At 34.3% G+C, this 15,078-nt stretch overlaps 1 protein-coding gene across 8 annotated transcripts in view; it reads left to right on the top strand.

Annotated features, from left to right (window-relative positions):
* Positions 1-14,788, top strand: part of Ttll7 (tubulin tyrosine ligase like 7) — a 122,442-nt gene extending 107,654 nt beyond the window's left edge. For 3 of the 8 annotated variants that reach the window (XM_090334534.1, XM_090334533.1, XM_090334535.1), the window contains 2 exons: positions 3,919-4,092; positions 13,542-14,788. In XM_090334534.1, the coding sequence (XP_090190660.1) occupies positions 3,919-4,092; positions 13,542-13,662 (295 nt within the window). In that variant the 3' untranslated portion in view covers positions 13,663-14,788. Of the gene's footprint in view, positions 1-3,918; positions 4,093-4,759; positions 4,875-6,049; positions 6,152-7,974; positions 8,107-10,390; positions 10,516-13,541 lie in introns of those variants that run through there. The other 5 variants (XR_016535925.1, XR_016535926.1, XR_016535927.1 and 2 more) reach the window with 5 other exon arrangements.
* Positions 14,789-15,078: the final 290 nt, after the last annotated feature.

Below are 15,078 nucleotides of genomic sequence, written 5' to 3' on the forward strand. Positions count from 1 at the left end.
TCATCTTTCTCATTTGACAGATGAGGAAATTAAAGCATAAAGTATAGCTCTTTCCCAAGTTCATATAGAAATTGAGCGAGCCTGAAATTAAACCCAGCAGCCTTGAGTCAAGAGACCAAGAAATTAATTCTGTGTTTTTAAAAATTCTTTGTTTTATGGATTTTTTCTCAAGCATATTTTTTCAGTGGTTGGCAACCTGGTCTTATTGCAGGTCCCATAGCACTAGCCTAGTTCCTACTCAATTATGCCTAAGCAGATGGAGCAGGAGTTCGTTTGAGTCCAATATGAGACTCCATTCTCTTTCCACTGATGGTTTGTAGAGGTGAGTTTAGCATCAAGTTTTATTTTGCAATTTTACCAATTTCTTAGGTCTTAATATGAAATCATACAGTACTGTTTGTGCTTATCTGCAGTTTGGATCTGGCCTTGTTCTACTTCATTCTTTGAATCATGTGCAGGTAACATATAGTCCTTTAACTTTTGGTCAGATAGCCTAGAAGGCAAGGTGAAAAATCTATTCTTCTCAATTCTAAAGGAGTAGTTTTAATATAAGATGTGCAGCTTTCTTTTAGGTATACAATATTAAAGAATATATAAAATCCCAAGTGATGCTGAGCCAACTTGATTCCTGTCTGTCTGTCAGCACACCCAAGGAAAAAAACAAAACCATAAGCCATTCCCTGTTCACCTCCAGAAACATCAAAGAGAACTGAAGTTCTTTGTGGCAGGTTTTTCTAGAACTGGCCCAGGGGGCGGTTGCTGATGCTTCAAACAGAAAATAGCCATATCCCTCTCTTTTCTTCTTCAAGGCTGATGCCCTTACCTGAGAACCCTTCAGTCACAGGCAGACCTGCAGAGTGTGGGCTGCCTCACATTCTGAATGGGATCTCTCTGTGGGAGTAGCTCTGGAGATCTTCACGAATAAAGTTATGATGCCATATTTCACTGGGATCAGGAAAGTCTAGGGCTGTGTGAACTTAAACTCAGGCTTGAGAGGCTTAGTAAAAGTGACTTTGGGAAGTGACAGGTCAGCCAAAACCTGCAGGAAGACCAGGAGCTTAACATCTGAAACAAAGAGGAGGAGGAGGCAGGCTGTATTTTACCAAAAACAAATGAACAGCAGAAATCCACAAAAACCAAACAAAAAAAATCCCTTCTTCCGCCAAAATCCTGATATAGAATCCCCAAGGAAGAGTATCTAGTTTTGGACTCTTTAGTCAAAAGCATTTTCTTGTAAGCATTTATCATGTAGCTTTAAAAATAGCATCTTATGATTAAAAACAAACTTGACAGAACTTGAAAATAGAAAGCTGAACCTTCTTGTTCTGAAATGACCTCATTTGGACATATTCTTGTCATTACTTTTGTTTGTCTTTCTTTTGATGATTTTGGTTCAGTTGATATATTATTGTCTGGAAATTTAAAAACTATTCTCTCTGCTTTCTGACCTCTCACTTATTAATTAAATTTCTAAGAGACAAAAGAAATGAGTCACTTTTGAGCTTTAGTTTCTTTATTAAATGTTTTAATGTAACATGGTACAAATGATTGAATTACCAAATAGTATTAGAATTTTAAAGTTTTTGGCCTTCATTAATTCTCTCTTGTTAGTAGTCAGTATATTACCATTATATCACTAAACAAAAGTTATTTAAGCCATTTCCTTTCAGATTTTTCTGTGGATTAGGGAGAGCCCAGAAGAAACTATCATCATTTAATTTTTCTATGGAAAAGTATTTTTCTATTTCTTTGAAATTCAGATTCAGGACAGAGGCAGATAAGAAACTGTGTTCTTGAATTTTAAAAAATGGGTATTTTTACCTGTATCTATCTCCTCTTACCATTTGATGAAACTGTGTTGTTAATATTGACTGTGGAGATGCTACAGTTGTATGGAAACATTTCACATATACTCATCTATGCCAGGTGATGGGGAGCAGGAGAGGGCACGCTGCTGATCCACTCAGATTGAAGCAAGACAGAAACAAGTGTGTGTAGGACCTTGGAATATTTGGGAAAAAAAAAAGAATGAGAGAATGAGAAGCCAGAACTGATCCTAACTTAGAAAGTTACATCAAATTAATATTAAAGAAGACTTTTAATCTTTCCTCCATTTTAGTTATTCTTTCTCCCATCTTTATTCTTTTCCATCTCAAAACTGCTCTTTGAATAGGAGTGATTTGGTGGTAGATATAATCAAATAGTTCCAAAGTTTGAAGATAAAAAAATCCCTCCTTCTCAAAAATGGAGGGTAGCCTTTCATAGGCATACTCAGAATTCCAGTAGAGAGAAGAGTGCTGGGAAGCACAGTACAGTGCTTCTAGTGTCATGTATATGAACAGTATTTTTATCTCTGAGCCTGCTGTTTTATGACATATCAATTATAAACATATTTCCTAACATATTTTCTCCAATATTTTTCTTTACTACATTAGGTAAATGACTTGATCTCTCTCTGTGTGTATATAAATATACATATACTTATGTATATTTTTACATTTTAATTTGAATTTATTTAGCACATAATTATTTATTGAATAAAAATACTTATTCCTTTGTTAAGGCAAAAACCCTAGTATCATATTTGGACCTGAGCATCTCAAAACACAGAAGAAAATTTGTTTCCTTATCTTATTTAAAAAAAAAACTCACCACTAATAATATGCTCTCTTTGTGGAACCATGTTTGTCCTAAAAACAATTAAGAGTAGCTTTCTAATAAAACAAAACAAAAACTCAACAAAAAAATTTGGTGTTTAAAGACTTTTACTAAGATTCAAATATATCAAATATTTATACAAGGTTTGAAAAATGGACTGTTTGAATTTCACATTGAGAAGTACAGTTTTTCAGGAAACAATTTTTCTTATTTTTTTTCCTTTATGAAAAATGAGGATTATATAAATGTGTTTGTGTAAAGTGAGACTTGAACTCTTACCAAGTCTCTAACAACTTTTGCTTCAAGGGTTGCAAAGACTTTCATTTACACTAAGGACTATGTCTTTCTCTGTTTTCATTTCTGTCCTCATTTCTGTCTGCATCTCTATGTCTCTATCTCTTTCTCCATCTCTGTCTGTCCCTTTGTTTCTATCTCTGTACTTGCCCCCCTTTCTCTCTCTCCCCTCCCTCCATCTTCCCCCTATCTCATTTTCTCCATCTTTCCTGCTGATGTGTTTTCTGATTTAAGCCATGATGTTGAAGTTAGGAATTGTTAAAACTAACATATCACAAATACCTATAAACACGTGTGTGTACAAATAGTTGGTCTTTTCCATGGAATATGAACTATACCTACTTAAGAAGAAGCTTATGACGCTAAAGGGGGAAGAACAACACTGGGACTGCAAGAAGTTAGTCTTTTCTGAGGTAACATATACCTCTAGAATAAAGAACCAGTGTCCTAGAAATATGGACGTTATTGTGTCTGGGAATATTTTGAAAGGGATGTAGTCATAATCAAGGGATTACATCTTAATTCTCTCATAAAGTAAACAGTAGCAACTGTTTAATCTATTTGTGTTATTATTTTTAATGCCGCATTAAATACAGATTCCAAGAAAATACAAATTCCTAGAACATGAAATTTTGAGATGTTTCACTGAGCATGTTAGAAACACTTTAACACAGAGTAACTGCTTTTTAGGAGGTGCTGACAAACCATCTTGTTAGCTATCCGCAGTTGGCCAGAGCCAAAGGCTTTCAAGACACAGAATATATAATTTAGTTGTCAAGGTTCTCAAATATATAGGTTATTTTCCAACTTATATGTATCTCAATTTCTTTCAAACATCATCATCTGTACAGATGTATGAGACCCTTTCTACTGTCCTTTCTGGGCTGGTTGTAAGATAAGTGCTATATAGCTTGTTGCCATTTTTAACAGCAAACATGAAGTCATGTCTTATTTCCATGTCAACAGATCCTCTTGGGAGAGTATATTCAGTAAATGCCCGGAGGTAGTGACTCCTTTACAACTCCAATGTTGCCAGCGCCTGGTCGAGCTTTGCAAACAGTGCCTACTAGTGGTTTACAAATACACGATGGACACAAGAGGATCACTGTCAGGCTTTGGTCTTGACTGGGGAAGTTCCAGGTAATGGTTTCCATTCTCTAGGTCCTGGGAGTTTGATTGAAAGGAATGCCATAGCACAGTTTACAACAAAGTCTCTTTTTGCTTCCATAGCTAGAGAAACATCTAATACCTGAAAATTCATACATGCTACCATCTACAAAAATCCTTTTTAATTAACACAGTATTTCCCTTTGGAGTGACTGAACAAGGTTAGCCATCACTAACTGGAGGTGATAGAGATGAATTCATTTGCTTTACATGCCTTTTATTTCAAAGACCCACGAAGAGCCAGGCCCTGATAGCTCAGGCTTATAATTCTAGCTACTTGAAGAGCTGAGAATGGGGAGGATTAAGGTTCCAGGTCAGTTTGGGCAGTCTGTGATAGTGCATCTCAACAGAGAGTAGCTAAGCAGGATGTAGAGGTGCACCTTCCATTCCAGCAATGACAGGAAACCTAAAATAAGTGGATTGTAGGAATGTAGGCATGTACCTGGGCTGAAAGCATGACCCTATCTGAAAATAACCAGCACCCCACCCCCCAAAAAACAAGGGTGGAGGTACAAGGCTCAGTGATATTCTACCAGCCTAGCAAGTGCAAGGCAATAGAACTATTCAGAACAATCAAACAATTCACATTAAGGAAGAATATCAAATTTTAGTAATGAATTTAACTTTTGTTCCCCAATAGGGATATTTCAGCATTTATCCTTGAGCCTACTTCAGTGTGGAAGATGCCTTTGATTTAATTTTATTGTTCAATTTGCCTCTGCTACTTCCTTCATCACCAAGCAGATCTGTGCGAGGTGAAGTTTTGTCACATTCCATTTCAGAATCAAGTGTTAAGAATGTTGTCCAGTCAAGATAGGTAGTTTTCCAAAAGTAAGGAAAAAAATGATGCTTTTAAGCTACAAAATCACAGAAGTACACTTCCGAATTTCTGACAATTGTAATTCCTAGTAGAATTAAAGATTACTATTTCACTTCAGTTTTATCATGTGTAAATTATACTTTTGGGGATAAAAGAATATAAGCCATAACTTTGTGAAACTAAATAAAGAGAAGGAAAGAGTCAGTTAAAGGTTGATTAAATGAGATTAATGAACTGACTGTAGCTTAGATTTTCTTTCTTGAAGCGGCTAGACATTGATCTATTTATTAAAAGCATTTCAGGGAGCATCATAAAAACCAATTTTCTCCAAAATGACTTATTGTAGTAGAAGAGCACAGAATATTTTTCACAAAAAGTATTGAGAGACATATTTTTAAGCTGTGTTTGTCTTAGACTCTTGTCTTGTACGCTTTTAGGATCTCTAACCTGTTTTAACTTTTCTTCAAATAATAATTGACACAACAATGGAGGAGATAAAGTTAACTATTGTTATTTTACTTACATAAATGTAAGTTATGTTAAACGCTTTAATTGTTTGACCTGTGCAGATTATTTAAATAAAACTTATTGATAGGTCAAAGTGATTGAAGTGAAACATTATTAAAAATAAAAACATATAAATGAAGAACCTTCTCTTTAAAGGATGATCAGGAGTACTTTAAATTCTAGTACAAGAAAGAATTCATTCTGACTTTGCATTATCACTCTTGCCACACCAGATTTCATAACCCAGTTTCTGTTGGTGGGTCATGTAGCTTGTTTATAGGCAAATTGAATGAGCAGTAGGCCTTACAGTTGGTTTAGGTCTTTTAATTTTCTGTACTTGAATAGCTCAGCTATTTCTGATCCTATAATCCTAAGTTCTGTACTTCTGATTATGTGCTTATATAACTCCGGGATTGTGAGTATATGAATTTTAAGGTGCCAATAATCTACCTTCATTCCTACCAAAGTTTGTAGTTATTGAGAGAGAAATACAGGATTCAGACAGATTATCACAAAATGTAGCATTATCTCTGATCAACATTACCTTGGGGACCTGGTGTAGACATGAGCCTAATGAGTTTTCTAATATTGAATGAATTCCAGAATTAAACTTATCCATTCCAAGGCAGAGCTGGATCAACCCAAGCTATCCATTACCAATACCTGAAGATAAAGTCTGGTCCTTTAGTGATGGCAGTGGGGCAGGTGAGCACGCATCCCCTTTGCAGAAGGGCTGAGCCATGAGGAACTCTTCCTTTTTAACGCTACTCAGGTAACTCCGTTCCGGGGAAGAGGCCAGGAAGTTTCTACTCTGGAAAGTTAGTTCCACTTGGAAACCTAAGGAATAGATGGAAAGAAACATTATTTTTCCCATGAATATCTAGCTGTTAAAGCCCAAGTAAATTAATTTAAGTCACATTCATCCATTCAGACATTAATTTTTCTCTCATGGATAAGAAAATGAATCTATAACATTTTTCTTTATAGGAAGATCTCAATCATTAACATGCTAATTTCACTTATGAAGAAGCATACATATTATTTTTACGTTTATAAATACATATTATAAATAATTAAATAATTATAAAACTACAGTTTATATTTATGAGGTAGACCCAGATAGTTAATAAGAAAATGCCATTTTGGCTAATGTATCTGTAAAATTAGAAGAGGAATAGAATTGGTGTCAAATTTATGCCAAAGATATAAAAATATTTCCTAAGAGAATTTAATAAGTTTATGGTATTAATTACATGGCAAAGAGTGGTCCTCAGTCATTTAATGTCATAAAAATAATGCATGCAACAAGTTCAAAGCCACTCTTTTATGTGGGCTAATAATATGCAAATAGAGTTGTTATATAAACCAGCTGGTCAATTGGAAACACACACACACACACACATACACACAAAGAGTTACACAGTGTGCACTTCTAGAGTACTTGCAACCAACTCTATATTCTACTGTAACTAGAATTACTGGAGAAGCTGTAGGAAGTACAAGCTACTTTTCAGCCACCAGGTTAAGATGGTTTCACAGGTCAATTCCATCCCTCCTAGAGAATGGAAAAAGAAGGAATTTCATTTTCTTCTTTTAATGAGACAAATGTACCTTGGATACAAAACATAAAGGAAAATGAATAGTGACCCTCCCTAATGGAAAAATTCAAACCAAGAATTAGCAAACAGAACCCAGAGATAAGGTAATGGTTCATGACCAACTTCTCATTTTTTTATCAGTTTAAGAAAAGTATATACCATTAAGCAGTGATTAATGTATGCTACTAAAACAATGGAATAGATGATCATTTCAGAAGATAGAAACCACTCAATAGAATGAACTATAGATCCATGCTTTGTAAACTGCTTAGCCAGCTAGAGTATAAAGAAATAAAAGTTCAATAAAAGATAGCTAGATGCCCTGCTGCAGATGAATGGATACAAAAAATGGATACAAAAATTGTATATATATATATATATACACACAATGGAATTCTTTATAGCCAACAGACAAGATAAAATAATGGCATTTGAAGGGAAGGGATGAATCTAGAGCCAATCATGTTGAGCAAGACAAGTCAAGACTAAAGGAACAAAAGGCACATGGTATCCTTAATATGTGGCTATTAGATCCAAACAGTACAAGAGCAAGGACTCAATATTTGCATATTCAATGCTATGGACATGGTACTGGAAATATAAACACAACTATATAGACATAAAAATTTATGACTCAATAGACATGATGTTTTATTACATAGATTAATATGTATCTATGACATACAAACCCTCAGCCTAATTTCAATTATGTTCTAAAATCTAAATGCCAGAGGTCGTATATAGAGATTCCCTTCTTGAATACTTGTTTGTTAAACATGTCATTTGCAGTATGATGTTAAAATCGATGTTAATAAATTGTTTAATAAAAATATAGCTATAGAAATGTTATAATAAACATACATAAAAGTTGAAAGTTATCCCTTTCAAATGTGCATGAGGAAATTGACTATATTCACTACTTCTGTTCAGAATTGCACTAGAAGTTTTTGCTGTTTCAAGGAGGAAGACAAAAGAAGTGAATGACATGGAGTTTGAAAAAAGAACCAGAATCATTATATGATTTTGGTCATACAAATATAAATAAATCCATAGATGAATCAGGTAAATTTAACAACTGTGATGAGTCAGTATGGAAAACTCAAATCTAATTTACTATATAACAAAAACAGCTATAAAGTTAAATTTCACATAAGTAATTTTTTCTAACAAAGGATATGAAAGAAGTAACTTTAAAAAGTGTACAAAAAGGGAATACCTAATTTGTCATTTGGAATCACCATTCTTAATATCACATAGCTCCCTCTATTAATTCAGTATAATCATAATGTAACTTATAGTAGATTTTAATTTTTGTTTGGCTTTGGCAATGAAAGCCAAAAGTTTTTCTTACACTTAGAATAAAAATCAAATGACAATTCCCCCCCCCCAAATATCCCATGTATTAAGAATAGCTAAGACAATCTTAAACAAAATTGGTAGGATTTTAAGTACTATCTACTAAGTTCTATAATAAAGAAAGGGAAAAATGAAAATAAAAAGTGGAAGGAAGCTGGTGGCAGTGGCTCACATCTGTAATCCTAGCTATTCAGGAGGCTGAGATCTGAGAATGGTGGTTCAAAGCCAGCCTGGACACTAAAGTCTGTGAGACTTATCTTCAATTAACCACCAGAAAAGCAGAAGTGGTGCTGTGGTTCAAAGAGTAGGGCAGTAGCCTTGAGCTGAAGAGCTCAGAGACAGAGCCCAGGCCCAGAGTTCAAGTCCCACAACCAGGGGAGGGGGGGGAAGGAAAAGAAAAAGGAAATGAAAAAGGAAAAGGAAACAAAAAGAAGAAACTACCGGGTACCATTCATAGCCTTAAGCTAAAATAGTTTCATATGTCTATATCAAAGTAGGGATGCTTCTGCAGCTACCTATCTAGTAAGACTGTTGGTCATATATACATATAGGTATGTATATGTGTGTGTATATATATACATATAGACACATATACATGAATATATGATAATAAATATTTCATTTATGAACCCTTTTATTGGTTCTGTTTTCTATGAGGGGAGCATAACAGATAGCTTTTTTGTTATTCAGAACTAAGAAAAATGAGGTGTATAGAGGCTAAGTGTCACAGTTACCAATGTACCAGTATATTGAGGTGGTACTCAAACCAGGGCTTACAATCTTTCCCTTACAAATCAAAGTTAACCTTGAAGTCAGTGGCTTACATCTAGCTACTCAAGAGACTGAAAGCTGAGGATTGGGTTCTGGTCATCTAGAACAGGAAGTTCATGTGACTATTGTCTCCAATTAACCACCAAAAGAAAAAAGAAAGAAAAAAAGTGAAAGAAGTGCAGTTATGACTCAAATGGTAATATTCCAGCCTTGAGCAAAATGCCTAGGCCATGAGTTCATGACTCAGGATTGGCACACCCCTACCCCACATACACAGACACATACAGACATAAAGACACACACACACACACACACACACACACACACACACACACAAAACCAAAGTTCAAATCAGAGAATAATGTACATCAATTAAAATGGCTTATATGAGAGTATAAAGTATTGCATGTCAGCAGGGATATGAATTTGGAATCTTTAAATGATGTCAGTGAGAATGTACATTAGTGTGGCAGCTGTGGAAAATAGTTTGGTAGTTCTGCAAAAGCTATATATAAATTTATCATAGGATCTAGGAATTACACTGCTAAATATATATATCCAGAAACTAAAAAGCAAGGACTCAAAAAGATGCCAGTTCCAGTGTTTGCAGAAACATTTTTACAGTAGCCAATAGGTGGGTACAACTCAGATGTCTGTCAACAAGTGAATAGATTAACAAAACACGCCGTGTACACCCAATGGAAACATTAGTCAACAGAAAACAGAACAAAATCTGATACATGGTAAGACAAGAATAGGACTTGGAAACACGAAGTTAATTAGCAGAAAGACAAGCATGACAATTCCACTGATAGGAAGTATGTAAAAAAGACAAACTCATAGTCTGGAAATTCCAGTAGACTGAGTTAGTAAGGAAGGAAATGAAAAACTGAATTTCCTTTTTTTAGTGTTTGGCATTGAACCCAGAACTTTATCCATGCTGAAGAGCTGCTCCACTTCTGAGCTACATCTTAGCCCAGAAGGAGAGGAAGGGGCATATATTATTTAATATTTAGTTGAGTTCCTGCTTGAGAAGATGAAAATGTTTTGGAATGGTTAGTAATGGTTATATAAGATTGTGAGTGAATTTAATGCTCTGAATTGTACAATTAGTAATGGTCCATGTATGACATTCACTGTTCTATAACCACCCTCCATTTTTTCTATGTCCTCCACCTTGTGTTTTTTGTTTGTTTGTTTGTTTTGCTATGTTGCCCAGGTATTCCTGTAAGTGGAATCTTTCTGCCCTAGCCTCCTGAGTTCAAGTGGTGAGATTACAGGAGTGCACTACCAGGCTCTGCTCATATTCTGTAATGTTACTGCAATAAAAGTTCTCAAGAAACATAGACGCTTATTCACTCTGTTGATCTTTATTTGACATTATTTCCCAAATTCCAGAACATGGGTTTCTTTGAAGAAAATCATTTGTCCTGATCCAATTCCAGGAAGGTCGCCATCAGTTCCACACTGCTCTTAAAATGTTCTAGCTGTTCTCTGTGATCAGCAATAATATGCCACACACACTCCACATGGAGCAGTTTCAAATAGGTGTATGCCTGCACATGTGATGGGTTTGTGAAGATAGGATCAGCTGAGACATTGCTCCAGGAACATAGTAGCTATGAGTTATTTTTGTTCAGTAGTTAGAAACACAAAATAAGGCTGCAACCTTTTTCACTTTTCTTTTGTACTTCACACAAACTCTAGTCTGTAATACTTCCCTGAGATAAACTGTTTAAAGAAATGAAATTGTGTTGTTTAAGTCTACTCATAGAAAAGAATCCAAAAAACATTTTGAAAATAATCCTTGATATTCAGCTAGTGTGGTATCTCCCAAGAGATATTAATGGGGATATGAAGGCAAATAATCTATTGCATATGTCTGTAATGCTTTCAAATATTTCACAGCATTGGCTTTAGGTTCTTAGCAAAGCAGGTTTCTTTTTTTGCAGTGTAATTTTGTATGCTTTTTAAAGTTCATACTGCAGTTCTTATTAATTAACCTTAAAACTGTTTTAACTTTGCTTCTATTTAAAAGTCTAGGTTTGTGGCATATATACTATTTTTCCTCTCCTAGATTATTTTATGACTCATTTTTCTGGAAACAATTATATGATAACTGTACTCAAATTTTGAAAGTGGGCTTTGTATACATGGGCAGTTGTGGGCGGTTGTCAGGATAGTGCAGGGCAGAGTACGGAGACATGCTGTCAGAGCTGCTGCATGGCCTTGAGTGCCAGCCTGGACGTTTACTAGCTGGGTGACCATGGTAAAGACCTCTAATCCCCAGATGCCTCATGAAACTTATTCACCTACAAGATGTAGTTAAGAATAAAATATGCTTTACAGAATTATTACCAGAACCAAATGAGTTAATATTTGTAAAGCAATTGCCTATAGTGCTGAGCCTATAGGAAATAAGATTTATCTAATTGTGTGAGTTAGCTGGGATTCTGAACTCTGTGCTATTGGTACTTTTTTCATGTGCCAAAGTTTGAGCTTAAAAGTTTTCGTGAAGCTGGAAATGTTGGAGTATACCTGTAATAACTGCACTCAGGAGACTCAGGGCAGAAGAGTCATGCGTTTAAGGCCAACCTACACTATACATAGTGACTGTCTCAAAACAAAAGAAATTGATATGACTATGACTAAAATGTCAATGGTAATGTTTGTGGAAGCAGTAGTTTTGAAAAAAGTTGATAGAAATTATTCTGTGCAATGAATAATTATCAGGGTCATCCTTGATATAGTTAAAAAAACAGGTAGAATAACTCTCTGCTAATATTAGATAGTGGTTTAGATCGAACACTTTATTTTATACCTTTGTCCTAAATAGAAAGGAAAGGCTTGTTTTGTGGCAAAAGGTACCAGATTAATCACCATAACTCCATTAGCTTTTGACATAATAATTAATACACATAAACTACCCAAGTAATGCTAAGAAAATTATTTATATAATCCGTGATGTGAAAAACCAGTTGTTTCATTATTCATCACCCATTATGGAATTTTGATTTAATTTGTTGTATATTGTTTTACTGCTCTATTAACTTAACAATTTGAGCAATTATTTATAGTTTGCGATATTAGGTAAAAGATTTAGTGGACATTATTAGATAATTCTTGATGATATAATGTTTGTGGATATTGTGGAAAATCTATTATATTCTGAATATTGCATGCAGTTTGATTATAATAAATCCACTACTTCCTGTAAAACTCATATGAAGCCACATAAATCTAATTTTTCATTGACAGAGATGCATCATAGGTACCAGTATTATTAGACTTATAGGGCAGGCAGCTAATAATATTCTTGCCTTTCACTTTTTTCAAACATCTGTAGATTTATGTTACTGTCTCTGGAGAATCCTAGTATCAAGTGAAAACAAAATAAATCATTTGATACTGTACCATTGGTTTTCAAAGACCACTGCTAATTACCAGTCTCGGTCTACTGCTCCTTCTTCTCTTGGAAATTCCTCAAATCTCTGTGCAGATTTCATATCATGTCCTTTTCCCCTTTCTAAGATTCATACTTTGAATAATATTGTCAGTTTGCATTTGTTCATGTAGTTTTACTTGACCACTTCTTTCTAGACATAAAATTGTACTGTACTGCATAATGCTTATGTAGGGTTTTTAAGTGTCTGTGATTTATTACTTGAAATTCCTAATTTCCAAAGCTTTCAATAAAAAAGGAAAACTCATTTGTTGCTAAATGTGACCTGAACTGATGTTGAATGAATTCCTTATAGTCATTATTTGTCTGTTTTTCTGTTAGTATTCATGAATTTTACTATATAAATATTAATAGTTTATGAGCTATTGTCTCAGGAGATGCCTTGATAGATATGTTATATGGTGTATCCAGTATCTTGTGTTTCTAAAATCTGGTAATATTACATTTTTTGAAGTTGCATATAACTTGTACTCATAAACACTATATGGTCTAAGAATATGAAACTTTTAGTTATCAATATTACTCCTTAATTTCTTCTTTGAGGTTAACAATAGTAATTGTTACTGTGGCCTATCAAATTCTCATTTCCCATGTTTTAAGAAACTGTTACTGGGACTGATAATGCATTCTCAATGAACACACATACTTTTTATTGAATTTTGAATATGATGACTCTTTAAGGAGGTCTTGGGGTATTAATATCATATGTTGCATCTGTATTCAACTCTTTGAAGGAAGTTCTGTGATGTTCCCCAACTTTCGTTAGGAAACTTTCATATGAAATTGCATTGCTGGTTATAGTAATACTTTTTATGGAATATACATTAGTACTAATCATATAACCCTTTGGTTATTAGCTAAAAGTGTCTTGCGTGTAACAGTCTATTGTTTTGTACATTGTGTTTAGGTATTTGCTACCAGGAAGTACCCAATACTTCATGAGAACACCAAGCTTCCACATGAGATACAGTTCAACTGGATTGACTCGCTCCAATGCATTGTTTACACCTCGATATGGCCATTTTTAAACTGAAAGGAAGATTGCCATGAGTTAGGCATAATAGCAATTCATTTATTTTCTTAAGTTGAACATGCAAAGAAAGTCACCATTAAGTGCTGTTTTATGTATATATGACATATGTGTGTAAAAATCCACACACACGTGCACTCCAATAACATATATTTATTATAATATATGAAAGAAGAATTAGCAGAAAACATAGTATATAAAGCCTAACATTTCTGGAAATGTAATAAACCATGTTGAAAATTGTTTACACAAATATGTGAATGTCTAGAATTTGCTAGGTTTATAATTAATCCCTTCCTACTAGAAATGTTATTTTTGCTGCAGAGTATATGAAATAGAATTGATCTTTAAGATCCAGTTACAGCACTAAAATATTTTCTAGATAATATTGCTTTTGACTTGAAAAACAATTGTTAGTATAATATCTTATTAGTTCTCTTCCTTATAGCCTTCATTTAAAAATGAAACACAAAAGATTTAGAAGATTTAGAAGCCTGGTGTTGCTTGATTGTTATATGGAGTATTAAAAGGGTTCATCATAAGTGTACCACACTGTAAGGTACTAGATAATATCCCAGACTGATCCTCCAAAACTTTCATGTGGCAATTTAGCTACTCAGAATAATGTATATTTTCAGTGAGCATCCGTTAAGATTACATGCTTATCTCAAATGGAAGACAATCTAGATGGTTTAAAACGATGTGAAAAAGTAGCTCTTATTTTTACTTTGCATAATGAGTCAAGCCAAGCAACGGAAAATGAAGGCAATGACAAAATCTTTCTATATGACTTTTGTGTCTCATACCACTTATTTTCATTTGTATCTTTCATAGATTTTAGTTTCTTAATATTGAGTCCAATTTTCATTGCCAAGTGTAATAACAGTAGTATCTCATTTGAATCTGGAGAATAATCTACAGGTTGGGGAAGAGTGATTACAGAGACCTCATATTACTGGCCATTAAGACACCCTTGAGTGAAAAATACTGTTTTTTCTTTTTAAGCCAAAGTGTAGTATAGCATTTTATTCCTGCCTCACACTTCTTTGCATACAATTCATAGTAGTTTACATACTTTTCTTGCTTGCAGTTCCAAAACCAATGAATGAGCGCTCTGTTTTTTTTAGAAAAATACAAATACCACTGTCATTGATTGAACTCTGGAGAAAGTACAGTATTCACTTCAACTTCTTTCCCCTTGGTTTTCCTCCTAGATGCTGATGATTTGCAAATTTCATTCATGTTTCCCCCTGTCGCATATTCTAAATGCTCTTTCCAGTAAATCAGAAGGGATTTCCAAGGCAGAAGGGAGACTACGAGGGAAAAATATGTTCTGGATTAGGTCACAGACCAGTTGTGAGCAATGTATAGTTTGCTTTTTAAACCATTTTCTGGATGTCTTCGACCGAAAGAA

This window comes from Megascapheus bottae, chromosome 6, assembly GCF_031878675.1.
Source record: "Megascapheus bottae isolate mThoBot1 chromosome 6, mThoBot2.hap1, whole genome shotgun sequence".
NCBI lineage: Eukaryota > Metazoa > Chordata > Mammalia > Rodentia > Geomyidae > Megascapheus > Megascapheus bottae.